Genomic DNA, 22,951 nt, shown 5'->3' with positions numbered 1-22,951 from the left:
TAATGAAAACTATGAAATTCTGAGAAAAGAAATAGCTGAAGATGTTAACAAATGGAAAAATATACCATGCTGATGGCTGGGAAGAATCAACATTGTTAAAATGTCTATACTACCTAAAGCAACTTACAAATTTAACACGATCCCTATTAAAGCACCTCTCTCATATTTTAAAGACCTGGAAAAATTAGTACGTCGTTTTATATGGAAACAGAAAAAACCTTGAATAGCCAAGACATTACTCAGAAATAAAAACAAATTGGGAGGAATCACGCTTCCAGATTTCAGACTATATTATAAATCAGTAATGATAAAAATGGCATGGTACTGGCACAAAAATAGAGACGTAGATGTATGGAACAGAATTGAAGACCAAAGGGTGAACCCAGACACTTATCGTCATTTAATTTTCGATAAGCCTATTAAAAATGTAAATTGGGAGAAAGATTCCCTATTCAATAAGTGGTGCTGGATGAATTGCCTGGCAACTTGTGGAAGACTGAAACTGGATCCACACCTCTCTCCTCTAACAAGAATTGACTCTCACTGGTTAAAGGACTTACACTTAAGACATGAAACTATAAATATTCTTAGGGAGAGTGTAGGGGAAAAACTTGAGAGAATGGCCTGGGAGAATACTTCATGAAGAAGACACTCCGGGCAATTGAAACAACATCAAAAATGCATTACTGGGATCTGATCAAATTAAAAAGCTTCTGCACTGCCAAGAACACACTAAGTAAAGCAAATAGACAGCCCTCAGAATGGAAGAGAATTTTTGCAAGTTATACTACTGACAAAGGTTTAATAACCAGAATCCACAGAGAGCTCAAACTTATTACTAAACAAAAAACAAGTGATCCCATTTCATTGTGGGCAAGAGACATGAACAGAAGCTTCTCTGAAGAAGACAGGCACATGGCCTGTAGACACACTAAAAAATGCTCATCATCTTTAATCATCAGAGAAATGCAAAGCAAAGCTACTCTGAGATACCATCTAACTCCAGTAAGAGTAGCCCACACCACAAAATCCCCAAACAACAGATGTTGGTATGGATGTGGAGAAGAGGGAACACTTCTGCACTACTGGTGGGAATGCAAGCTTGTAACTTCCTTTTGGAAGGAAATTTGGAGAACACTCAGATATCTAAATGTAGACCTGCCGTTTGATCCTGCAATTCCTCTTCTAGTGTATATCCAAAGGACCAAAAATCATTTGGCAGTAAAGATATTTGCACCAGATTGTTCATTGCAGCTCAATTCATAATTGCCAAGTTATAGAATAAACAAACCCAAGTGCCCATCGACCCATGAATGAATTAATAAATTGTGGTATATGTATACCAAGGAATATTATGCAGCATTAAAAAAAATGGAGACTTTACCTTCTTTATGTTTACATGGATGGAGGTGGAAAATATTCTTCTTAGTAAAGTATCTCAAGAATGGAAACGATAGTATCCAATGTACTCAGTACTACTGTGAAACCAATTTATAATAACTCACACTTGCATATGAAAAATGAAACACAATTTTAGTCTACGATGAAGGAGGGAAGGGGAGGGCGAGGAATGGGGAGAGGGTGGGAGGGATAGTAGGGGATAATAGGGGGACTACAACTATGGAGCACATTTCAAGTACAAGCTGGTTCTATTATGTGTAGAACACAAATGTCCTAATGCTATAATTGGGTAAATGAGATGAAAGCTATGCTGATTAGTATGATGTAAGCACTCCAATTTGTACAAATAATCAACACACTCAAATGGGCATAAATGTTTTTATGATCTATGTACAAAAGACTTAATTTAAAAAAAGGAAAAAAAACTAAGTCTTTTCCCTTACTTGCATTGTTTTGTAAAATGTCATAAGGACTCCAGGGAAGACCTCTTAATGTTGACTTTCATTGTGGATTAACCCCCTCTTACCTTTCCCACACAAACAGTAAGTGGCCATGAGTGTCTTAAGATGGAAAGTTAATACACTCTTTCAAATTAAGAAGAAAATTAAAATGAGCTATCTATACATAATGCATAATTTATATATGTAATATATTATATATTTTGTATATATATTTTTGTATTTATATATAAATAAAATACAGTAGAACCTTAATAGTTAACCACTGTAAGAATAGTCCATCTTTACAATGGAAAACAAAATGATTAGTTCATGGTTTTTCTTTTTTTCATTTCAAGTTAACGTGGGGGTACAACCAACCAGGTCACAATATTCGAGTTTGTTAGGTAGAGTTTTTTCCTGTAGTTGTAGTTCCACACCCAAAAGGTGTGCCATATACCTTACATTGTGGCCATTAAATAGGAGCACCTCAAATCCCACCTCCTCTCCTCTACTAGTTTCCCCTCCCCACAGGAATTGAAATAAGATTTTATCCTCTGTGAGTGGGTATTAGATCATCTACTGGATTCATATTAATATTGAGTACATCAGATGTTTGCTTTTCCATTCTTGTGATACTTTACAAAGAATAATGTGTTTCAATTTCCTCCAGGTTAATACAAAAGATGTAAAGTCATCGCCTTTTGTATGGCTGCAGAGTATGGCACAGTGTACATATGCCACAGTTTGTTAATCCAAGCCTGGGATGATGAGCATTTAGGTTGTTTCCATCTCTTGGCAATTGTAAATTGACCTGCAATAAACAATCTAGTAAAAATGTCTTTATGATAAAATGATTTTTTTCTTCTATGTAGAAGCCTAGAAATGGGATTGTGAGGTCTAATTTGAGGTCTTGGAGAATTCTTTATACTTCTTTCTAAAGAGGCTGTATTAGTTTGCAGTCCCACCAACCATATAAAAGTGTTTTCCTCTCCCCATATCCATGCCAGCATCTACAACTTTGGGACTATGTGATGTGGGCTAATCTTACTGGGGTTAGATGATATCTCAGGGTGGTTTTGACTGGCATTTTGCTGATAATTAAGGATGACGAGCATTTGTCATCTGTCTTCCTCAGAGAACCCTCTGTTCCTAGATCTTGCCCAGTGATAGATGGGATTGTTTGCTCTTTTCTATTGAATAATTTGAGTTCTCTAAAGATCCTAGTTCTCCAGATTTTTGTAAGATTTTTAACATGCAAATACCATTTCCCATTCTGAAGGTTGCTTATTTATCATTATTTTTTTTAGAGACAGAGTCTCACTTTGTCACTCTTGGTAGAGTGCCGTGATGTCACAGCTCACAGCAACCTCCAACTCCTGGGCTTACACGATTCTCTTGCCTCAGCCTCCTGAGTAGCTGGGACTACAGGCACCGGCCACAACGCTCGGCTATTTTTTGTTGCAGTTTGGCAAGGGCCCGGTCTGAATCCACCACCCTTGGTATATGGGGCCAGCACTCTACCTACTGAGCCACAGGCAAAACTCTGTCAATTTTTCTTTTTATTATTCTGTCTTACCTGTGCAGAAGTACTTCAGTTTAATTAAGTCCCATTTGTTTACTTTTCTTGTTGCTGCAATTGGCATTGAAATCTTCTTCACAAAATCTTTCCATAGGCCAAGATCCTAAAGAGGTTTTCCTATACTTTCTTCTAGGACTTTTATTGTTTCATGACTTAGATTTAGTCTTTTATTCATCTTGAAATAAGTTTTGTAAGTGGTGAAATGTGTGGTCAAGTTCCGGTCTTTCACAGGTGGTTCTCCCAGCACTATTTATTGAATAGGGATTCTTTTCCCCAGTGAATGCTTTTGTTGAGTTTATCAAAGATCATATGGCTATGAGAGACTGGTTTCATCTCTTGGTTTTCTATTCTGTCTATGTCACCATTTTTGTGCAAACACCATGCTGTTTTGATAACTGTGGACTTGTAATGTAGCCTAAAGTCTGGTAGGGTAATGACCTTGACTTTATTTTTATTACTAAGGAATTGCATTGGCTGTATGAGGTTTATTCTGGTTAGATTAAAAAAAAAAAAAAACTATTTTTTCCAGTTCTTCAAATTATGGTGCTGGTATTTTAATGGGAATTGCATGGAAGCCATAGGTTGCTTGGGGCAGTATAGACATTTTAACAATGTTGATTCTTCCCAACCAGGTCCATGGTATGCTCTTCCGTTTGTTAATGTCTTCTGCTATTTCTCTTCTTAGAGTTTCATACTTCTCCTTGTGGAGGTCCTTCACCACTTTTGTTAGGTGTATTTCTAGGTATTTCATTTTCTTTGAAGCTACTGTGAAGGTAATTATGTCCTTTATTAACAACTCAACTTAGCTATTATTGCCATAGACAAAGGCAACTGATTTGTGGACCTTGATTTTATACTCTGATATGTTACTATATTTCTTTAATCACTTCCAGGAGTCTTGTGATTGAGTCCCTAGAGTTTTCTAAGTATAAGGTCATATCATCACCAAAGAGCAAGAGTTTGACCTCCTCTGTTCCCATTTGCCTTTACATTCTTCTCTTCCCTGATTGCATTGGCTATAACTTCCAGAACAATGTTGAATAATGGTGACCATAATGGACATCCTTTTTTTTTTATTAAGTCTTTTGTACATAGATCATAAGTCCATTTATGCCCATTTCAATGTGTTGATTATTTGTACAAATTGGAGTGCTTACATCATACTAATCAGCATCCTTGTCTGATTCCAGTACTACATGGAAAAGTTTTCAGTTTTACTCCATTCAGTATGATATTACCTGTGGATTTGTCATAGATAGCGCCAATCACTTTATTAAATGTGCCACCTGTGTGTATATTCTTAAGAGTTCTTATTAGGAAAGGATGCTTAATTTTATAAAATGCCTTTTCTGGATCTATTAAGAGGATCATATGGCTTTTGTTTTTTCTTCAGTTAATATGGTGAGCTACATTTATGGATTTGTGTATGTTAAACTAGTCTTTCATCCCTAGGATGAAGTCTACTTGATTATGATGTATAATTTTTTTAATGTGTAGCTGTAACTAAAGGCTAAGATTTTATTGAGTATTTTTCTTTTTTTTTTTTTGGCCGGGGCTAGGTTTGAACCTGCCACCTCCGGCATATGGGACCGGCGCCCTACTCCTTGAGCCACAGGTGCCGCCCTATTGAGTATTTTTCTATTCATTAGTGAAATTGATTCAGAGTTCTCCTTCTTAGTTGGGTCTTTTCCTACTTTTGGTATCAGAGTGATGTTTGCTTCATAGAATATTGAGGAAGGTTCCTTCTGTCTCAGTGTTTGGAAATAGGTTCTGCAGTATAGGTACAAGTTCTTCTCTGAAGGCGTGATAGAATTCTGGTGGGAACCTTTATGGCCCAGGGCTTTTATATTATTGGAAGCTTTTCTATTATTTATTCAATTTCCATTCCTTGATATTAGTATATTCAAGAGACCTACTTCTTCTTGGTTAAGTCTAGGGATAGGGTGTGATTCCAGGTATTGATCCATTTCCTCCACATTTTCAAATTTCTGGGCATAAGTTTCTTGTACTAGTTGGAGAAAATCTCTTATATCTCTGTAATATTGCATGTTATCTCACCCATTTTCTTCTCTCATTGACATTATTAGAGATTTTGCTTTTCTGTTTCTAGTTAATCTTCTCAATGTTTTATGGATTTTATTTATTTTTTCAAAGAACAAAATTTTTGTTTCCTTAATTTTCTGAATAATTCTTTGTTTTCAATTTCATTAATTTCTGACTTAATTTTGGTTATTAATTTTCTTTAACTAGGTTTGGGATTAGATTGTTCTCACTTTTCCAATTCCTTAGTAAGATTAATTAGTTTGTTGATGAGGTCTCCTTCTGCTTTTTGTGATCCTCTCACTTCAGCCTCCCACAGAGCTAGTATTACAGGGATAAGCCATGATGCCAGCCATCATATGAGTTTTAATTGCATAATTAAAATTATGCAATATAAAAAGTTGCACTTCATACACACATTTCAAAATTACAGGAATATCATTAAATTCTCACTTTCCAAAAGGAATCATCACATTATTTCAAAGCTTGTAGGTGGAGTGGAACACACACTGTTTATTTTTGCTGTGTGAAAGAAACTTTTGAGCTGATTAAGCAGCCATAATCCTTTGTCCACAGTCCCAACACCACACAAGATATTTCTTCAAATAAATTGTAGTTACTCCTGCCTGCTATTTTAACATTGATGGTCATCACAAAACGACCATTTAAAAACTTTTCAGAAATATCCTCTGATAACAAAGTAACCCACATGATTATTAATGTGCTGAAAAAACATTTACAAACAAATAACTTTGGAAAAGTAATTAGAGATGGTAAAATGAAGCAATAAGACCGAACAACTGATTGCCTTGTTTTGGGGGCATTTGTGCTGAGACATGCTCAAGAGGACACGAAGAAAACAAAATGATGTCTCACCCGGGTATACATGTAAGGTTCAAAAATGTCTCAGGCAAAGATGGGCAAAGTATACTTGAACTAAAAGGCTTGGTTATCTTTGGAAAAAAATATTCTTTCCAGTGTTAATGTACCATTAAGATGGGATGGTGGCATATTTTTGCATTTGGAAGAAAGTAACCTCCTTTTTTGTATTTATCCATATGGGAATTATTGCATTTTCTATCATGAAGTGATGATACAAGATATTTGGGAGAATAAAATAGCAGAGAGGCTAGAGAGAGACCATGAGCTGAATACAGATGCTGGCAGATGAGTTTTAAGCCAGGTGGCTATAGCTGGAAGAAGAAAATCCACTTTTGCTTTCATTATTAAAAAGCATCCTTTGCACATGAACACACATGCCAAAGGATTGGATTCTGTATCTGAATATTCTGCATGTCCTGTTCTTTTTATGGATATCAAAAGCCAAAATAGGTAAATACACCAGACATTTTGGAGAAAAAGGTAGAAATGGTGGCATTTTTTCCCGAACTATATCTGACCACAGTAGGGCACCATCAGTAAACAGAGCAATTCTCCTTCCTTAGCCAAGAAGCAGAGACAAGATGAGTTTGAAGCTGTGGTTGGGTCAATGTGGCATCTTTTCTCTGAATGAATTCTGATGACTTTTCCGGTCCTTCCGACTTGGGAAGAAAGCATAAGGAGAAAAAGTGAAAGAGAAATTAGCATCTCAGAAATTAACTAAAACTTCTAGCTTGCCTAGAGATGGCAAGCTAGGATTTCTGTAAGGTTTAAAGCTCAATAAATATGACCTAATACATGAGTCTACAACTTTTTGACTCCAATACCCACATTTGTAATGGTTTGTTTTGTTGTCTTTGTAGAAATATTTACAGGGAGAGAACTGTGGTGTAAGGTAGCATTCTAAGCACACATTTCACATCATTTGATCTTCACGGTGACAGGTGCAGTAGCTACCCTGGCTCAGAGGCTCCATGTTCCAAAGAAAGCTCATATCTCCTAACTGCTTCTAGGGGGCATAACATCCAGGCTACTGTCAGGGATGAGCACAGTTACAAGAGTCACAGTACTCAGGAATCTATGGCTTCCAGTTAAAGTACTTAAAGTCTACTCATAATCTCCAATTCTGGATAATTTCATAAATCATAGGTAATTTTGATCAACAAAATGTTTGATCTGTTTGATCAAACAGGCTTTAAGTTTTTACTCAAGTGTTTTCTTCTCCTTGAGGCTCATTCTGGCTGCCTTATTTAAAACTGGACTCCTCTTGCCCCATGGATTCCATTCTCTATTGATCTATTTTTTTTCTATTTATCACTTTATAACATACCATAAAGGTGACTTTTTGAGATTTCTGTTTGCCCCCCCCACACACACACAGTATTAGACTATTAGCTCCATGAGGCAAGGATTTTTGCCAATGTGTCCACTGAAGTTTCCCTAGCACCTAAACAGAGTGGACGATAACTATTTGTTATAAAATTTTTAAATTACCCCCTTCCCCCTGTTCTTAGGTTGTAACATAGTTATAGCTTTCATGTGAAGGTCCTAAGTTAGTTTCATAGTAGGGGTGAATACACTGGATATTTTTTCTTCCATTCTTGAGACACTTTACTAAGAAGAATATGTTCCAGCTCCATCCAAGTAAACATGAAAGAGGTAAAGTCTCCATCTTTCTTCAAGGGTGCATAGTATTCCATGGTGTACATATACCACAATTTGTTAATCCATTCATGGATCAATGGGCACTTGGGTTTTTTCCATGACTTAGCAATTATGAATAGGGCTGCAATAAAGATTCTGGTACAAATATCTTTGTTATGATGTGGTTTTTGGTCTTCTGGGTATATGCCCAGCAGAGGAATTACAGGATTGAATGGCAGATCTATTTTTAGATCTCTGAGTGTTCTCCATATATCTTTCCAAAAGGAATGTATTAGTTTGCATTCCCACCAGCAGTGCAAAAGTGTTTCCTTTTCTCCACATCCACGCCAACATCTCTGGTCTTGAGATTTTGTGATATAGGCTACTCTCACTGGAGTTAGACGATATCTCAAAGTAGTTTTGATTTGCATTTCTCTGATGATTAAAGATGATGAGCATTTTTTCATATGTCTGAAGGCCTCTTGCCTGTCTTCTTTGGAGAAGTTTCTTTTCAAGTCTCTTGCCCAGCCTGTGATGGTATCCTTTGTTCTTTTGCAAAGTAACTAAGAAAATGCCAGGAGGGCTATGTCAACTAATGAGATGAAAATGTGTCAAATATTTTATGAACCAAGTGTATGGTGCCCCATGATCATATTGATGTACACAGCTATGATTTAATAAAAAAAATAAAATAAAATAAAAAATAAAAAAAATTTTAAATTAAACATTCTTTTATATTTGTGGAAGGAAGGAAAGAATAAAGTGGGGGAGAAAGACAAAGGAGGAATAGAAGAATGAAACTGTGAAAGAGACGAGGAAGAAAAAGTTAAAGTAATTGAAAGAGAATTGGAAAGAAAGAGGAAAGGAAGGAACAAAGGAAAAGGAGGACATGAATGAGGGAGAGAAAGAAACAGGAAGACAGGAAAGAAGGAAAAATAGAGAAAAATGGAGAATGAAGAAAGGAGTGAAGGAAGAGAGAGAGGAAAGAAGGAAAGAAAGAAAGAAAGAAAGAAAGAAAGAAAGAAAGAAAGAAAGAAAGAAAGAAAGAAAGAAAGAAAGGAAGAAAGGAAGGAAGGAAGGAAGGAAGGAAGGAAGGAAGGAAGGAAGGAAGGAAGGAAGGAAGGAAGGAAGGAAGGAAGGAAGGAAGGAAGGAAGAAAGAGAAAGAAAGAAAGAGAAAGAAAGAAAGAAAGAAGGAAACGTTCTGGTTCTGGTCTCAAAAATCACAATCTTCAGCTGCATGGTGCAGAAGCCTAACTCAATGTCTCTGTTCTTTTGATCACGGAACCAGGAAGCTCCTGGAAGCAAGAGATGTTGGGTTCACTCCAGGCTCTCTAGATGATCTTATCTTACCTCTTTGGTGTGGATGGTAGTCTGAGACATCTCAGAGCTTTCAGTTTTTATCCCTTTCCACATCCCAGTAAACCATTTCTTGTATTCCATTAGCACCTAGAAGTTTGAGGAATATAGAGCATTGCGTTACATCCAGAGCTTTTGGGGGGCGAAAAGACCCTGAAATGGGAGACTAAAGGTCATAAAGACACCAGGACCTACTCTGCTACTCTTTCATTCATTTTCTATATAATCTTAGTCATGCTTATGTTGATTCGTTTTGTTTAAATTCATATTCCTAGATTGCAGAAAAATTGTGTACTAAATGTCAGACACCATAAGGACTCAACATATATGGTGATTATGATGGTGGTGATGATGGTGATGAAGGTAATGATGAAGATAATGAAGGTGGTTATGGTGAAGGTGATTATGATGAAGATTGGCATGATAACAACAAAAGCAGCTATGGTGTTAATAGAAACATTATAACAGTGTTGGTGTTGATAATGATGATGGTGTGGTGATGGTAATGAAGGTGATAGTGAATGCAGTGAAAGTGATGGTGACAATGAATGTAATGAAGGTGGTGATGGGGAGGGTGATTATGATGAAGATGAGGATGGTGGATGAAAGTGACTATCGTGGTGATGGTGGTGACATGATAATGGTGGTGGTGATTATGATGATGAAGGTCAGTATCTATTGAACACTACTAGTTCGAGTTACTTTATATATGATATATATAGTATTGTTTAATCCTTACACAAACCTATGGAGAAAGGTATTCCTCTTACCCAAGATCAGAGATGAAGAAGTCGAGGCTCTTAAAGGTAAATTGACTTATCCAAAGTCACACAGCCAACCCTCAAAATCTTGTCACTGTTACTCAGTGTCTTGACACTAACCATTACACTAAACCATTAGTTCAAAAATTAATTCACGATTGATTAAATACTTAAATGTAAGCTATGAACCATAAAAATTCAAGAAGAAAATGTAGGAAATTTCCTTCTAGACATAGGCCTAGGCAAAGAATTTATGACTAAGCCTCCAAAGGCAAATATGGTAGCAACAAAAATAGATGAATGGGACTTACATAAATTTTTTATAAAGCTTCTAGTTAGCAAAGGAGATAATGAACAGAGTAAGCAGGTAACCAACAGAATGGGAGAAAATACTCTCATACCACACATCTGACAACAGACTAAATTTCAGTATCTACAAAGAACTCAAATAACACAGCAAGAAAAAAGAACCCATCCAAAAGTGGGAAAAAGACATGAACATAGTTTTCTGAAGAGAAGATATACAAATGGGCATCAGACATTAAAAAAAGAAAGGTCAACCTCACTAATCATCAGGGAAATGCAAAGTAAAACTACAAGAAGATACTACCTTACCCCTGTCAGAAGGGCCATTATAAAAAAGTGTGGTTGTAAGAAAAAGGTATGCTTATACACTGTGGGTGAGAGTGAAAATTAGCACAACCTATATAAAAAACAGTGTGGAGATTCCTCAAAGAGCTAAAAGTAGACCTGCCATGCAATACAGTAATCTAGGTACTGGGCATCTACTCAATCAGAAAAGAGGTCATTTTATTAAACAAAAAACTTGAATGTTTGTTGCAGCACAATTCATAATAGCAAAGATGCAGAATCAACACAAATTCTCATAAATACATGAGTGGAGAAAGAAAATTTGGGATATACACGTATCACTTGGGGTACTACTCAGCCACAAAAAGGAATGAAATAATGTCATTCCCAGCAACTTGAGTGGAACTGGAGACCATAATCTTAAGTGAAGTATCTCAGAAACAGAAAACAAACACTACGTTCTCACTAATATATTCAAGCTAAACCATGGGTGCACGTGGGCAGAGAAAGACATAAAGGACTTTGGAAATGAAGAAGGGCAGATGGTGGGAGAAGGGTGAGGGATGAAAACTTACCTGTTGGGCACAATGAACACTGTTGTGGTGTCAGGCACACTGAAAGCCCTGACCTCAGCTTTATAGAGGGTGCCCATGTAACAAAACTTTTGAGCTCCCTTAATATTTTGGAACAATAAACAAATGAACAAATAAAAGAAATAGCTAAAAGATGGAAGAGGAATTAGTGAAGTGCTAAGATGCCACCAGCATCTTAACTGCTTTAACTTTTTCTCACTAGCAGAGGAAAAACTAGGAAAATTGTTGGTAATTTTCTACGGAGAGTAACCTTATAATAGAAACCCTCACTGAGAACTTAATGTGTGTGAAGGATTGCTAAGAGACTTATGTTACACTCAAGTATTTAAATCTTCAACCCCATTAGGCAAGATGGTCATTGCCACAATGGCAGGTGGGAAAACTGCAGATGAAGATCAGAAAGGGTGGTGCATTACCTCAGAGCAAACAGCAACCTACTCTGTGGAAGAGTGAAATTAGAGTTGAAGTGTCTCTGGACCTCTGACAGATTATGCCAAATATTCCACTGTCACTCTCCACAGTGGGCTTTCATAACAGGAGGACTATTTATTCCCCTCTTGGTGAACACAGGCATAGCCATGTGACCTGCTTTGACCAGTGAAATGAGGGCAGTACCGAGTGCATCACTGCTAAGCAGAAGCTTTAACAGCTAAGCTTGCATTTGCTGTGGTCTCTTTTCCATGATTGCAAGACCACTCATGTTCCAAAGAGGGGAGCCACGCCTTCAGACTGCATCCCAGATGGAACACAATGTGGATGAAGCCACAGGTTTGCAGCATGAGCAAGAAATAGAAGTTTATCATTGTAAGCCACTGAGACTGTGGTGGAGGACAAGGGGATGTTTGTTACTGCATTATAATTTATCTTACCCTGACTGATACATGGTCTTCAGAGATATGCTAGGATGCTGAAGAGATCAAACCCAAGGCACACAGCCTACTGAAGCAGCACCTAAACCCTCTCTTCAAAATCAAGACAACTCAAAAAGAAGTCCAGGGAAGGGTGAGAATGTGAACAACCATTCACTAAGTGTCTGGGACTAGGCTGATGGTGAATGGAGTAGTTAGCCTCACCTGGTGATTGAGAAGGCAATGCACCACAAAGAGTAGCACCCCTTGAAGGATGTTGACAATGGTGAATAAGTAGCTGGTGACCGAGTGAACTGTCTCCCCTACTTCTTCAACCATAAAAAAGCCAAGGCTCCAAGAACATCCCAGGACAAATAGCTGGGCAATGGCTTTAAACGTCATGACTCTGGGGGTGGGGGGAGGGAAGAGTAATAACAACTACTGTTTATTGGGTACTCACGGCGCGTTTAGTTGACATCAGTGGTGATTTGAGGTTATTTGAACCCTACAACATCCTCACGCAGTTGAATGACTCAGCTTGAGGCCAAGGCACATCCCATGCTGTCATTCACTGCAAATCACGGAGAACAATGCTTCTCCCCCTTCTCTTGGAAATGATTTCATCTGTCTGCAAAGTCTTCCACCTGGACTTACTGGAAGATCCAAGGGAGATGCCATCTAGAAACTTTTAATGAAAAAATTTGGATGCTGATGATTTCTTGAGTTCAGAATATTACATAGTGCTGAGATTCTACAGACAAAAATTGGTGTGGAATAATGGAGTGGGATGTTGGGTGGCAGCTGGCAGGGAGAGCTGACGTCTGTGAGGGTATGTGCGTGTCAGTGTGTGTGCGTGTGTTTGTGTGTGCGTGCACCATGCACAAACGTATAGGAGGGTTGGAGAAATACCAAGAAAAATGACACTCTGACTCTCCACGATTGAGGAAACTGAGGCTAAGAGATGTCAGGCTGGTCTGAGAAGTAGATGAGACCAAAGCAGGGGTCTGAATTGGGCAGATCTTCCTTTAGGTTTTATCCATGTGACTCATCAGTGCAATATACCTGCTCTTGGGTAAGGTGGGCAGTGAGCTCATATTGTCAAAGGGGATGTTAGTAGCATCCACCACACAGGTTAAAGTTATAAGCATTCCATGTAATAATATGTATTCACAAATACCAAGTGTCTACCACTTCCTACTTAGTATTAGTTGTTGTCATCATTATTTTTAATATCTTAGATTGATATTAATGAGACTTGAGTTTCTACAACAGAGAAGAATAAAGTTCAGAAGTGCGTAGATTTTAGGGGGGAGGATCGTGTTGATTTTGGCACTGACTTCACATGGAGAGTGTGTCATGCAAGGGAGACACTTGATAAATGTTTCTCTGATAACAAAATTAAGGGGTGTGCTATGGTGCCTGAAAATCATAGTTTGTACTTCTGCTATCAATTTCCCCTCACATAACTCTGTGTGTAGCACTAGGGAAAATTAGTCTTCCATTTGAATGGGTTTTGTTTTTCCCAGGAAAAGTAGTCCTTAGGAATAATCTACGGGTACCATGGATTTGGACCCTTCTTACCTGGTGTCCTGAATTGTGGAAACTTCTTTATTGAGGGAGGAGAGTTTTCTTCTCAAAATCCACAGAATTTGAAAGTAGAAAACAAGGTTTATCTGAGAAAACATCAGAAAAATAACTGAATTTTCTTTTCAGGTTATTTCATGCATTCTAACTTGAGGTAGACCTAAGAATCTTTCCCCACAACATTCAGGCTTCATTGAGGATGGTATGGATGTATGCTTTGGTCTATTACAGATGACACACAGTATATACCCTCTGGCACTTGTGATTGGTCTGAGTGGCTATGGAATTCTTCATTCAACCCATAGTACTTTGAACGTGTAATATCTATACCAGGTGACAGGCATAATCAGGAAAATTCTGGCAAGCCAGGAAAACATGACACCCTGTATGGAGAGGACACTTGGTAGATACTAGTTGAGGAATGAATGTGAGTTTTTGAAAAGAACTCCCAGAAAATGGTTGTATTATTATGTCAGAACAACTAGTGGGCCAGAAGGAATCCAAAAAAAGACAAATAAAAGCAGTATTTTCAGGAAGAGGGGTTGATTATATTAGGCTGTAATTTCCTGCTCTTTATCTCATTTCCATTTTATTTATTTATTTATTTATTTTTGAGACAGAATCTCACTATGTCACCCTTGGTACAGTGCTGTGGACACAGCTTAGAGAAACCTCAAACTCTTGGGCTTAAGCGATTCTCTTGCCTCAGCCTCTCGAGTAGCTGGGACCACAGGCACCTGCCACAATGCCCAGCTATATGTATGTATTTGTTTTTAATTCTTTATTAAATAATAACTGTACATGAATACACTTATTAGGTACAATGTGTTGATTTTGTGCACAATGTGGAATGCTTACATCTAACTGATTAACATAACCATCCATTTTAAAGAGGACAAATGCCTGGCCAACCCCCCTGGCAGGCACACCCATAAGTAACTGTCACCTACCAAGATAATGACTCCCACCGGCCCCATGAAACTCCAGATCAACACTTTTCATGCTTAAGCCAGCATCTGTTGAGAGATAGAGAAGCATTAGCTGCATATTCCTTGGGAGAAGGCAGAGTTTAAATACAGCCTTCGGGAACAAAGTGTGAGCAGTTCCAGGACTCATCTGATTCAGAGCCTGAATTTTACATGGAGGCAGGTGAGGGTCTTCATCTGACGAAAGCTGCCTGCTCTGAGTCTCAGTTTCCCAAAGTATAAAGTGGGACATATTGAAGTGCTGTAAAGATTAAATAATTACAGCGGCTACATACTAAGTCTTGAAGTGCTATGACTTTGTTGCTCTCCTCCAATGTACTGTTAGCTATTCTGGGTCTTTTTGCTCCTTCCTATAAATTATAGAGTCAGCACGTCAAGGTCCACAACATAATATTCAGGGATTTTGATTGGGAATGTGTTGAATCTACAGATCAAGTTGCAAAGAACTGACTTCTTGAAAATATGGAATCTTTGTATTCATAATCATGAGATATCACTCCAATTTGTTTTGAATCTTTATTTTTTATATCAGAATGTTGTAGTTTCCCCAGAAACTACAAGGATTAAATAAGGAAGATTTGGGGTAGAATTCCTGGCAAGTGTTAAAGCTAAATAAATGTTTTTATCAAGGTGATAATGATTTCTATTATGAGAAGGAGACTAGAAATGATCATTTAATTACAGCCAGGAAAAAAAATCATCATTAAATAAGCACATTCTGTGTACCAACTGCTCTATGGCCCAACTACTTTGTATCCTGTCCTGGCTTGTGTTGGTGGAGATAGCACAACATACTCTGAAAGGGGATCTGGCTGAATGAATATATTAAAAGTAACAAGAAATCACCAATGCTAAGTGTGCAGAAAGGTTTGCATACTTGAGTTCTGTGCAAGGGTTGCAAACTATGACTTAGGGACCAGATGCTGTCCACTACTTATGTTTGTAGATAAAGTTTTATTGAGACATGATTGCAATCATTCATTTCTGTATTCTCAATGCCGCTTACAAGGTCATCTTACAAGGTCAAGATTGAGTAGTTGCAACAGAATTTGTGTCCTGCAAAGCCAAGAGCAGTTACCACCTGGCCCTCGTAGACAAAGTCTGGCAACCTCTGATCTCCCCTGCCATTCCATCTCCTGAGTCATTCTAGTAGGACATAGGGTCGCATTTGAAAAGTTAGCATCTCCTTGTCTTCAAAAGGAACAGCAAGGTACATGATGTTTTAGTACATGCACAACCTACCTCCTAACACACAGATTATACAATTACCAAAATAGTAGCTTCTGTAGCTGTTGTGTGCAGAGCTGTAGGGAGGCAGGAGAGCATGGCTACTAAAGAGTACTGTCATGTTAATTCTGACTTACTCTCCTTCTAGCTCTGACCATGGGAACGTTCATGAAATGAATGAAGCTTCTGATGTCCTGTGCATGAGTTAACATACTGTCGATTCTGTAGGGGCATGGTGAGAATGACATAAGCTACTGCATACAGGAAGTGCCAGCTCTGATAATTTGCAGGCCTTTTATAGTTGTTATTATTGGCCCTGAGTTTGCTTCACCTGTCCCTGAATTAACTGAAGGTGTTTTCAAACTTTTTGCATATGTAGTTGTCTGGAGAAAGGGACTCTGGCCTTCACCAACCTTCCCAACGGGATGAGATCCCAGAGATGATGAGAACCACTATGCTAGGAATTTTCAAGACAAGTCAGAAATCAGGCTTATGCAAGGAGTGATCTGAAGTACAATCCACAACTGGGAGATGGACTAAAAATATTTTGATTTCAAATCATGTAGGGCCCTTGGACACCACTTCTGCCCCAAACACACACATTATGCTTACTGAGTGTATGTTCCATAGTTTTTGTGTCCAATCACTGCAGACACAGCGACAATCACAGTCGGGATCCCATAGCCCACAGGGTACATGAACCTCTTCTTGAACTGGCCCATGCTGGTGTAGTTGGCCACCTTGAGGTTCCTAACAGTGAGGAAGAGGTGCAGCCCTTCAAGAAACATCCAGGTGAATGTGGCCAGGTAGAGGTAGTGCAGTAGGCCTGCAATGAGGGAGCACAGCACCTGGATGGGAGAGAAGAGTTAGGCACGTGCAGGGGGTGTCATCTGTACCTGATTATACCTTCAGCTCTTAGCTCTTCCTGGATCTTCAGCTTGAGCCCCTGGGATATTTTGCTTGTAGGCACAACACATTTTCTGGGGACTTTTGTTGGCTGTTGAAGTCTGCTTCTCTCACATTGAAGTCTGCTTCTCTTCTGGCCTTCTTTCACAGGTCAGAAAGGGAAAGAATAACCTTCCAGGGAGCAACCTCCAGTGCATACCAGACAAAACTCGGTAAATAGGCTGAGTGCAGCGGTTTGTGCCCGTAATACTGGCATTCTTGGAGGTCAAGGAGAGATGATCTATTTAGCTCAGAAATTTGAGACCAGTTTGAGCCATAGCAAAACCCTGTCTCAAGGGAAAAGTAGAAAAATTAGCCAAGAAGGGGTGGGGCAAGATAGCCAACTGGAAACAGCCTCTGACAGAGCTCCTGTCCAGAGAGAAGGATAACGTTCAGAAAATATCCAATTAAGCTGAAGACAGGGAGCCCAGACGAGAGAGAAGTCAGATAACTGCAGGTCACCCCTGCTGATGCAATCTACGACTCCAAGACAACAATCTTCAAGTACACAACTCAACCAAAAGGAACAGTGCCCCAACACCTCCCCAAGAAAGCTGTGGGTTATTTTTTCCTTTTCCTTTGGTCTTTGTTTGCTCCTGTGGGTATTCTATAGGTGAGCAGAGAACTGAGGATCTCTTGTCTCAACTCAGGGGGGTGAGCAGTAGGAAGTGGGGAATACTTCCTCTAGAGGGACTCTGAGGTGACTCTGAACATTATCTGACTAGGTAGAAAAAATTGAACTAACATTTTCCCTGCCATTCTGAACTTCCAGTCCACCCTTCCCCCCTCACCAGATAAAACAGATCCTTAACCCCTGCAGAGACTGAGGGTTAAGGCTCACGAGCATTGTCTCCCCCTCCCAGCTTGCCTGACAGAGTGCACAGCCCTCTGCCTGGACTCACCTGGAGCCCTGCGCCCATACCCTCCCACGTCCTCCCTGTCTCCAAGCCTTGCCGTGGGTCCCGAGCCCTGCCCCTGCACCTTGCCCGCCCAGCTAGAGACCCACTGAAGCTGCGCCACACCCTGCCTGGCTGGAGATGTGCTTTGGCCAGCACCACATCCCTCCTAGCCAGAGACCTGCTGAGGCCGCACGAGCCCTGACAGAGACACCCTGAGGCTGCTCGCTGGCCTGCCCTGCCTTTGTGCCAGGCCCCCACCCATCCAGAATTGCCATGGGAGTAGTGTTCTCCTGGCTGAAGTCACCGGGTGCTTGACAATGCCAGAATCTTGTGCAGTGTACCCCTGATGCCAGATCCTTGTGCAGCACACTCCTGGAGCTGCTCCTACAGCCAGAATTCTCTGGCTTTGACAGTGGCAGAGGAGCTGTGCAGGGGCACTTCCCACAAAGATCCAGCAACCATAGAGTGATCATGCCAGGGTCTAATCTTGGAGAAACAGCCCCCCAGAACTCTGTGCACTGCCAGAGGAAACCAGAACTCAGTCTATTGGGACACTGGTGCTGCATAGCATCAGGGCAAAGGTGCAGTGCCTGAGGAAGATAAGCATTTGCTGGCCTGGTACCACCAGGATTAGACTGAGCTCAAGTGGAACCCTTGCCAGTGGCTATTGAATACCCCAGGAAGGCAGGCCTCAGCTCCCCTGCTGGCTGGTAACCGAGGGCAGTGGCCGAGCCTTGCAGCATTCACTTTTCTTTGACTCTGACTGGCGCTAAGCCCTGGCACTTTGCATTATTGGAAAGAACAGAACTGCAGCACTGTGGGGTCACCAGTGATTGGGCGTGAAAAAGGAACTAAGTGGAGAAAGAGACTGAGCCCCTTGGTCCTACTGTGCTACCGGGCGGGCATTTCTGACTCCATAGAGCACCGGAGAGAGTGAAGTCTGAGCAGCCAGTAGACCTGTGCTATCTAGCTGCTAGAGACCTTTCAAACTCTTCCACCTGAGATTTCATACTGACTGGGTCAATTGGTTTGGAACCCCTAACTTGAAACAATCACCCAAGGACCCTCTTGGGTGATACTCTGGTTGTGTAGTAACAGGAACTTTCGATTTTCCATTCCAGTTGTTGCCTTGGGAGGTTGGGCTTCTTAATTGCTTGTATTTCTTCACAGCTAAGACTTCACCAGAGTCACTGATCTACCAGGATCAGACAAGAACCAGTTGAATACAAGAATGAGGCACCTAATCCCACCACACCAACCAGGTTTCCCCAGCCTCAGACTGTAATACTGTAAAAGTCCTTTGCAAAGCTAAAGGGGAAAAATCTGCAGTCATCAGTCCCAGATCCTTAACAAAGGGCTGGTTAACCACAACTCCAGGAAACCCCAATCCAATCTCACCTCACCAGACCACCTAGCCAACAGTAAAAAACAATCATGAGGCAGAATCAGCGGAAAAACTTTGGCAACATCAACAATCAGAGTAGATAAACTTCCCCAAGAAATGATAAAGCAGACACAGCACAAGATCATATTGACAAACAAATGGCTGAGCTATCAGAAATTAATTTCAGAGTTTGGATAGCAAATAAGATCAACGACACAGAGGAAATGATGAAATTAGAATTTAAAGCAAAAACTTAAAAGATGTCTCAAGAATTCAACGAATGTAAAGACAAAATGACCAAAGATTTTTGACACATTAAAGCAAGAATTTGCAGCCCTCAAAGATCTAACAAATATGGTAGAATCCCTCAGTTACAGAATGGAGCAGGCAGAAGAAAGGATCTCGGATATTGAAGACAAAGCCTTTGAACACTCCCAAAAACTCAAGAGGAAAAAAAGTGGGAAACAAAAATGGATCATTCTCTCAGAGAGCTCTAGGATAATTTGAAGAGGTCTAATATTCACCTTATAGGAATACCTGAAAGAGATGAGCTTGCTGTGAAGGATACAGATTCTTTGCTTCATAAAATAATTAAAGAGAATTTTCCAGACATGCCCAGAGATTCTAAAATTCAGATAGCAGACAGCTTTAGAACACTGGCATGACTCAACCCAAATAAAAATTCTCATAGACACATTATAATTAATTTCACTAAAGTTAACATGAAGGAAAAAATTCTGAAAGCTTTAAGATGTAAGAAAACCATAACATACAAGGGGAAGAACATTAGAATGACTGCAGATCTGTTCACTGAAAACTTTCAAGCTGGCAGAGGGTGGGATCGACCTTTAATCTCCTTAAACAAAATAACTTTCAACCCAGGATCCTGTACCCAGATAAACTGAATTTCAGCTATGATAAAGAAATTAAATACTTCAATGACATTCACATGTTGAAGAAATTTGCCATAACTAAACGAGCTCTTCAGGATATTCTCAGACATATCCTCCATAATGAACAACACAATCCTCCACCACCAAAGTAAAATCACTCAGAAACTTTTGATCAAATTCTAACTTCCATAGTGGTGAAAGGATTAACAATGTCCACTAGACTTTCAAAAAACTCAATACCCCAAACTCTGCCTGGTTTATCATTACTCTCAATAAATGTGAATGGCTTAAATTGCCCTCTAAAGAGACACAGGTTGGTTGACTGGATACAAAAAGTCAGGGCAGACATCTGCTGAATTCAAGAATCTCACCTTACCTTAAAAGATAAACATACACCCAGGGTGAAGAGATGGCCATCTATAACCCAGGCAAATGGTAATCAGAAAAAAAAGCAGGCATTGCAATTTTATTTGCAGATACAATAGACTTTAAAGCAATCAAAGTAATAAAAGACAATGATGGTCATTTCTTATTTGTTAAGGGCAACGCTCAACATGATGAGATTTCAATTATCAACATTTATGCACCCAACCAGAATGCACCTCAATTTATAAGAGAAACTCTAACTGACATGAGCAACTTGATTTCTCCCAGCACCATAATTGTTGGAGATGTCAACACTCCTCTGGCAGTGTTGGATTGACCCTCAAAAAAGAAGCTAAGCAAGGAAATTTTAGAATTAAACTTACCTTTCAACATTTGCATCTCATAGACATCTATAGAACATTTCATCCTAACAAAACTGAATACACATTCTTCTCATCAGCCCATGGATCATCCTCCAAAATTAATCATGTCTTAGGGTCACAAGTCTAACTTCAGCAAATTTAAAAGAATAGAAATCATTGCTTGTATTTTCTCGGACCACAATGGAACAAAAGTTGAACTCAGTAACAACAGGAATCTCCATGTGCATACAAAAATATGGAAACTAAATAATCTCTTGCTGAATCATAGCTGGGCCATAGACAAGATTAAGAAGAAAATTACCAAATTTGTGGAACAAAACAATAAAGAAGAAACTATAAGAACCTCTGGGATACAGCAAAGGCAGTCCTAAGGGAAAAATTTACAGTGTTGCAAGCCTTCCTCAAGAGAATGGAAAAAGGGGAAGTCAATAACTTAATGGGATATCTCAAGAAACTGGAAAAGGAAGAACTTTCCAAGCCTAAACCCAGCAGAAGCAAAGAAATAACTAAAACTAGAGCATAACTAAATGAAACTGAAAACAAAAGAATCATACAGCAGATCAAACAATCAGAGTTGGTTTTTTGAAAAGGTTAACAAAATAGATAAACCGTTGACTAACCTAACCAGAAGTAGAAGAGTAAAATCCCTAATTTCATCAATGAGAAATGATAAAGGCCAAATAACAACAGACTCCTCAAAAATGCAAAATAACCTTCATGAATACTACATAAAACTCTACTCTCAGAAGTATGAAAATCTGAAGGAAACAGATCAATAATTGGAAACATACCACCCTCCTAGACTTAGCCAGAAAGAAGTGGAAATGTTGAACAAGCCTATAACATGCTCTGAAATAGCATCAACTATAAGAAATCTCCCCAAAAAGAAGAGCCCACAACCAGATGGCTTCACATCAGAATTCTACCAAACCTTTAAAGAGGAACTAGTACCTATATTACTTAATCTTTTCCAAAACATAGAAAACGAAGGAATACTTCCCAATTCATTCTATAAAGCAAATATCACCCTGATACCCAAACCAGGAAAATGCCCAACAAGAAAAGAAAATTATAGACCAATATCTCTAATGAATATTGATGCAAAAATATTCAATAAGATCCTAGCAAACAGAATCCAACAACACATCAAACAAATTATACACCACGACCAGATGGGTATCATCCCAGGGTCCCTAGGATGGTTCAATATATGTAAATCCATAAATGTAATACATCACATAAACAACAAGACCAAATGATTCTCTCAATTGATCCGGAAAAAGCTTTTGACAATATCCAGCACGCTTCCTTGATCAGAACGCTTAAGAAAATAGGTATAGAAGGAACATTTCTTAAACTGATAGAGGCTGCCTACAGCAAACCCATAGCTAATATCATAGTGAATGGAGTAAAATTGAAATCATTTCCGCTAAGATCAGGAACCAGGCAAGGATGCCTATTGTCTCCACTGCTTTTCAACACTAATGGAAGTCTTAGCGACCGCCATCAGGCAAGAGAAGGGAATTAAGGGGATCCATATAGGACCAGAGGAGATCAAACTGTCACTCTTCACAGACGATGTAATTATATATCTGGAAAACCCCAGGGAATCAAATACAAAACTCTTAGAAGTGATCAAAGAATATAGTAATGTCTCAGGATACAAAATTAACACTCATAAATCTGTACCCTTTATATACAACAACAATAGTCAAGGGGAAAAAACAATCAAGGATTCTATTCCCTCTATAATAGTGCCAAAGAAGATGAAATATCTGGGAGTGTATCTAACTAAGGACACTATGAGTGTATCTAACTATAAGAAATATCTCTATAAAGATAACTATGAAACTATGAGCTAAGCAGTAGCTGAAGATGTTAACAAATGAAAAAATATACCATGCTCATGGCTGGGAAGAATCAACATTGTTAAAATGTCTATACTACCTAAAGCAACTTACAAATTTAATGCAATCCCTATTAAAGCACCTCTCTCATATTTTAAAGACTTGGAAAAATTAGTACGTCGTTTTATATGGAAACAGAAAAAACCTTGAATAGCCATGACATTACTCAGAAATAAAAACAAATCGGGAGAAATCACACTTCCAGGCTTCAGCCTATATTATAAATCGATAGTGATCAAAACAG

General features: G+C 39.1%; 1 protein-coding gene across 1 annotated transcript in view; it reads right to left on the bottom strand.

Annotated features, from left to right (window-relative positions):
• LOC128580968 (adhesion G protein-coupled receptor E4-like) overlaps window positions 1-22,951 on the bottom strand; it is a 150,981-nt gene that overhangs the window by 56,563 nt on the left and 71,467 nt on the right. The window contains 7 exon segments of the mRNA XM_053583432.1: window positions 1,928-1,985; window positions 9,335-9,430; window positions 12,359-12,539; window positions 13,715-13,806; window positions 14,668-14,711; window positions 14,714-14,733; window positions 16,543-16,778. Of these exon segments, the coding sequence (XP_053439407.1) occupies window positions 1,928-1,985; window positions 9,335-9,430; window positions 12,359-12,539; window positions 13,715-13,806; window positions 14,668-14,711; window positions 14,714-14,733; window positions 16,543-16,778 (727 nt within the window).

Source organism: Nycticebus coucang, chromosome 3 (genome assembly GCF_027406575.1).
Source record: "Nycticebus coucang isolate mNycCou1 chromosome 3, mNycCou1.pri, whole genome shotgun sequence".
Lineage (NCBI taxonomy): Eukaryota > Metazoa > Chordata > Mammalia > Primates > Lorisidae > Nycticebus > Nycticebus coucang.
The sequence above is the reverse complement of the archived record's forward strand: the minus strand, read 5'-3'. Positions and strand labels throughout refer to the sequence as shown.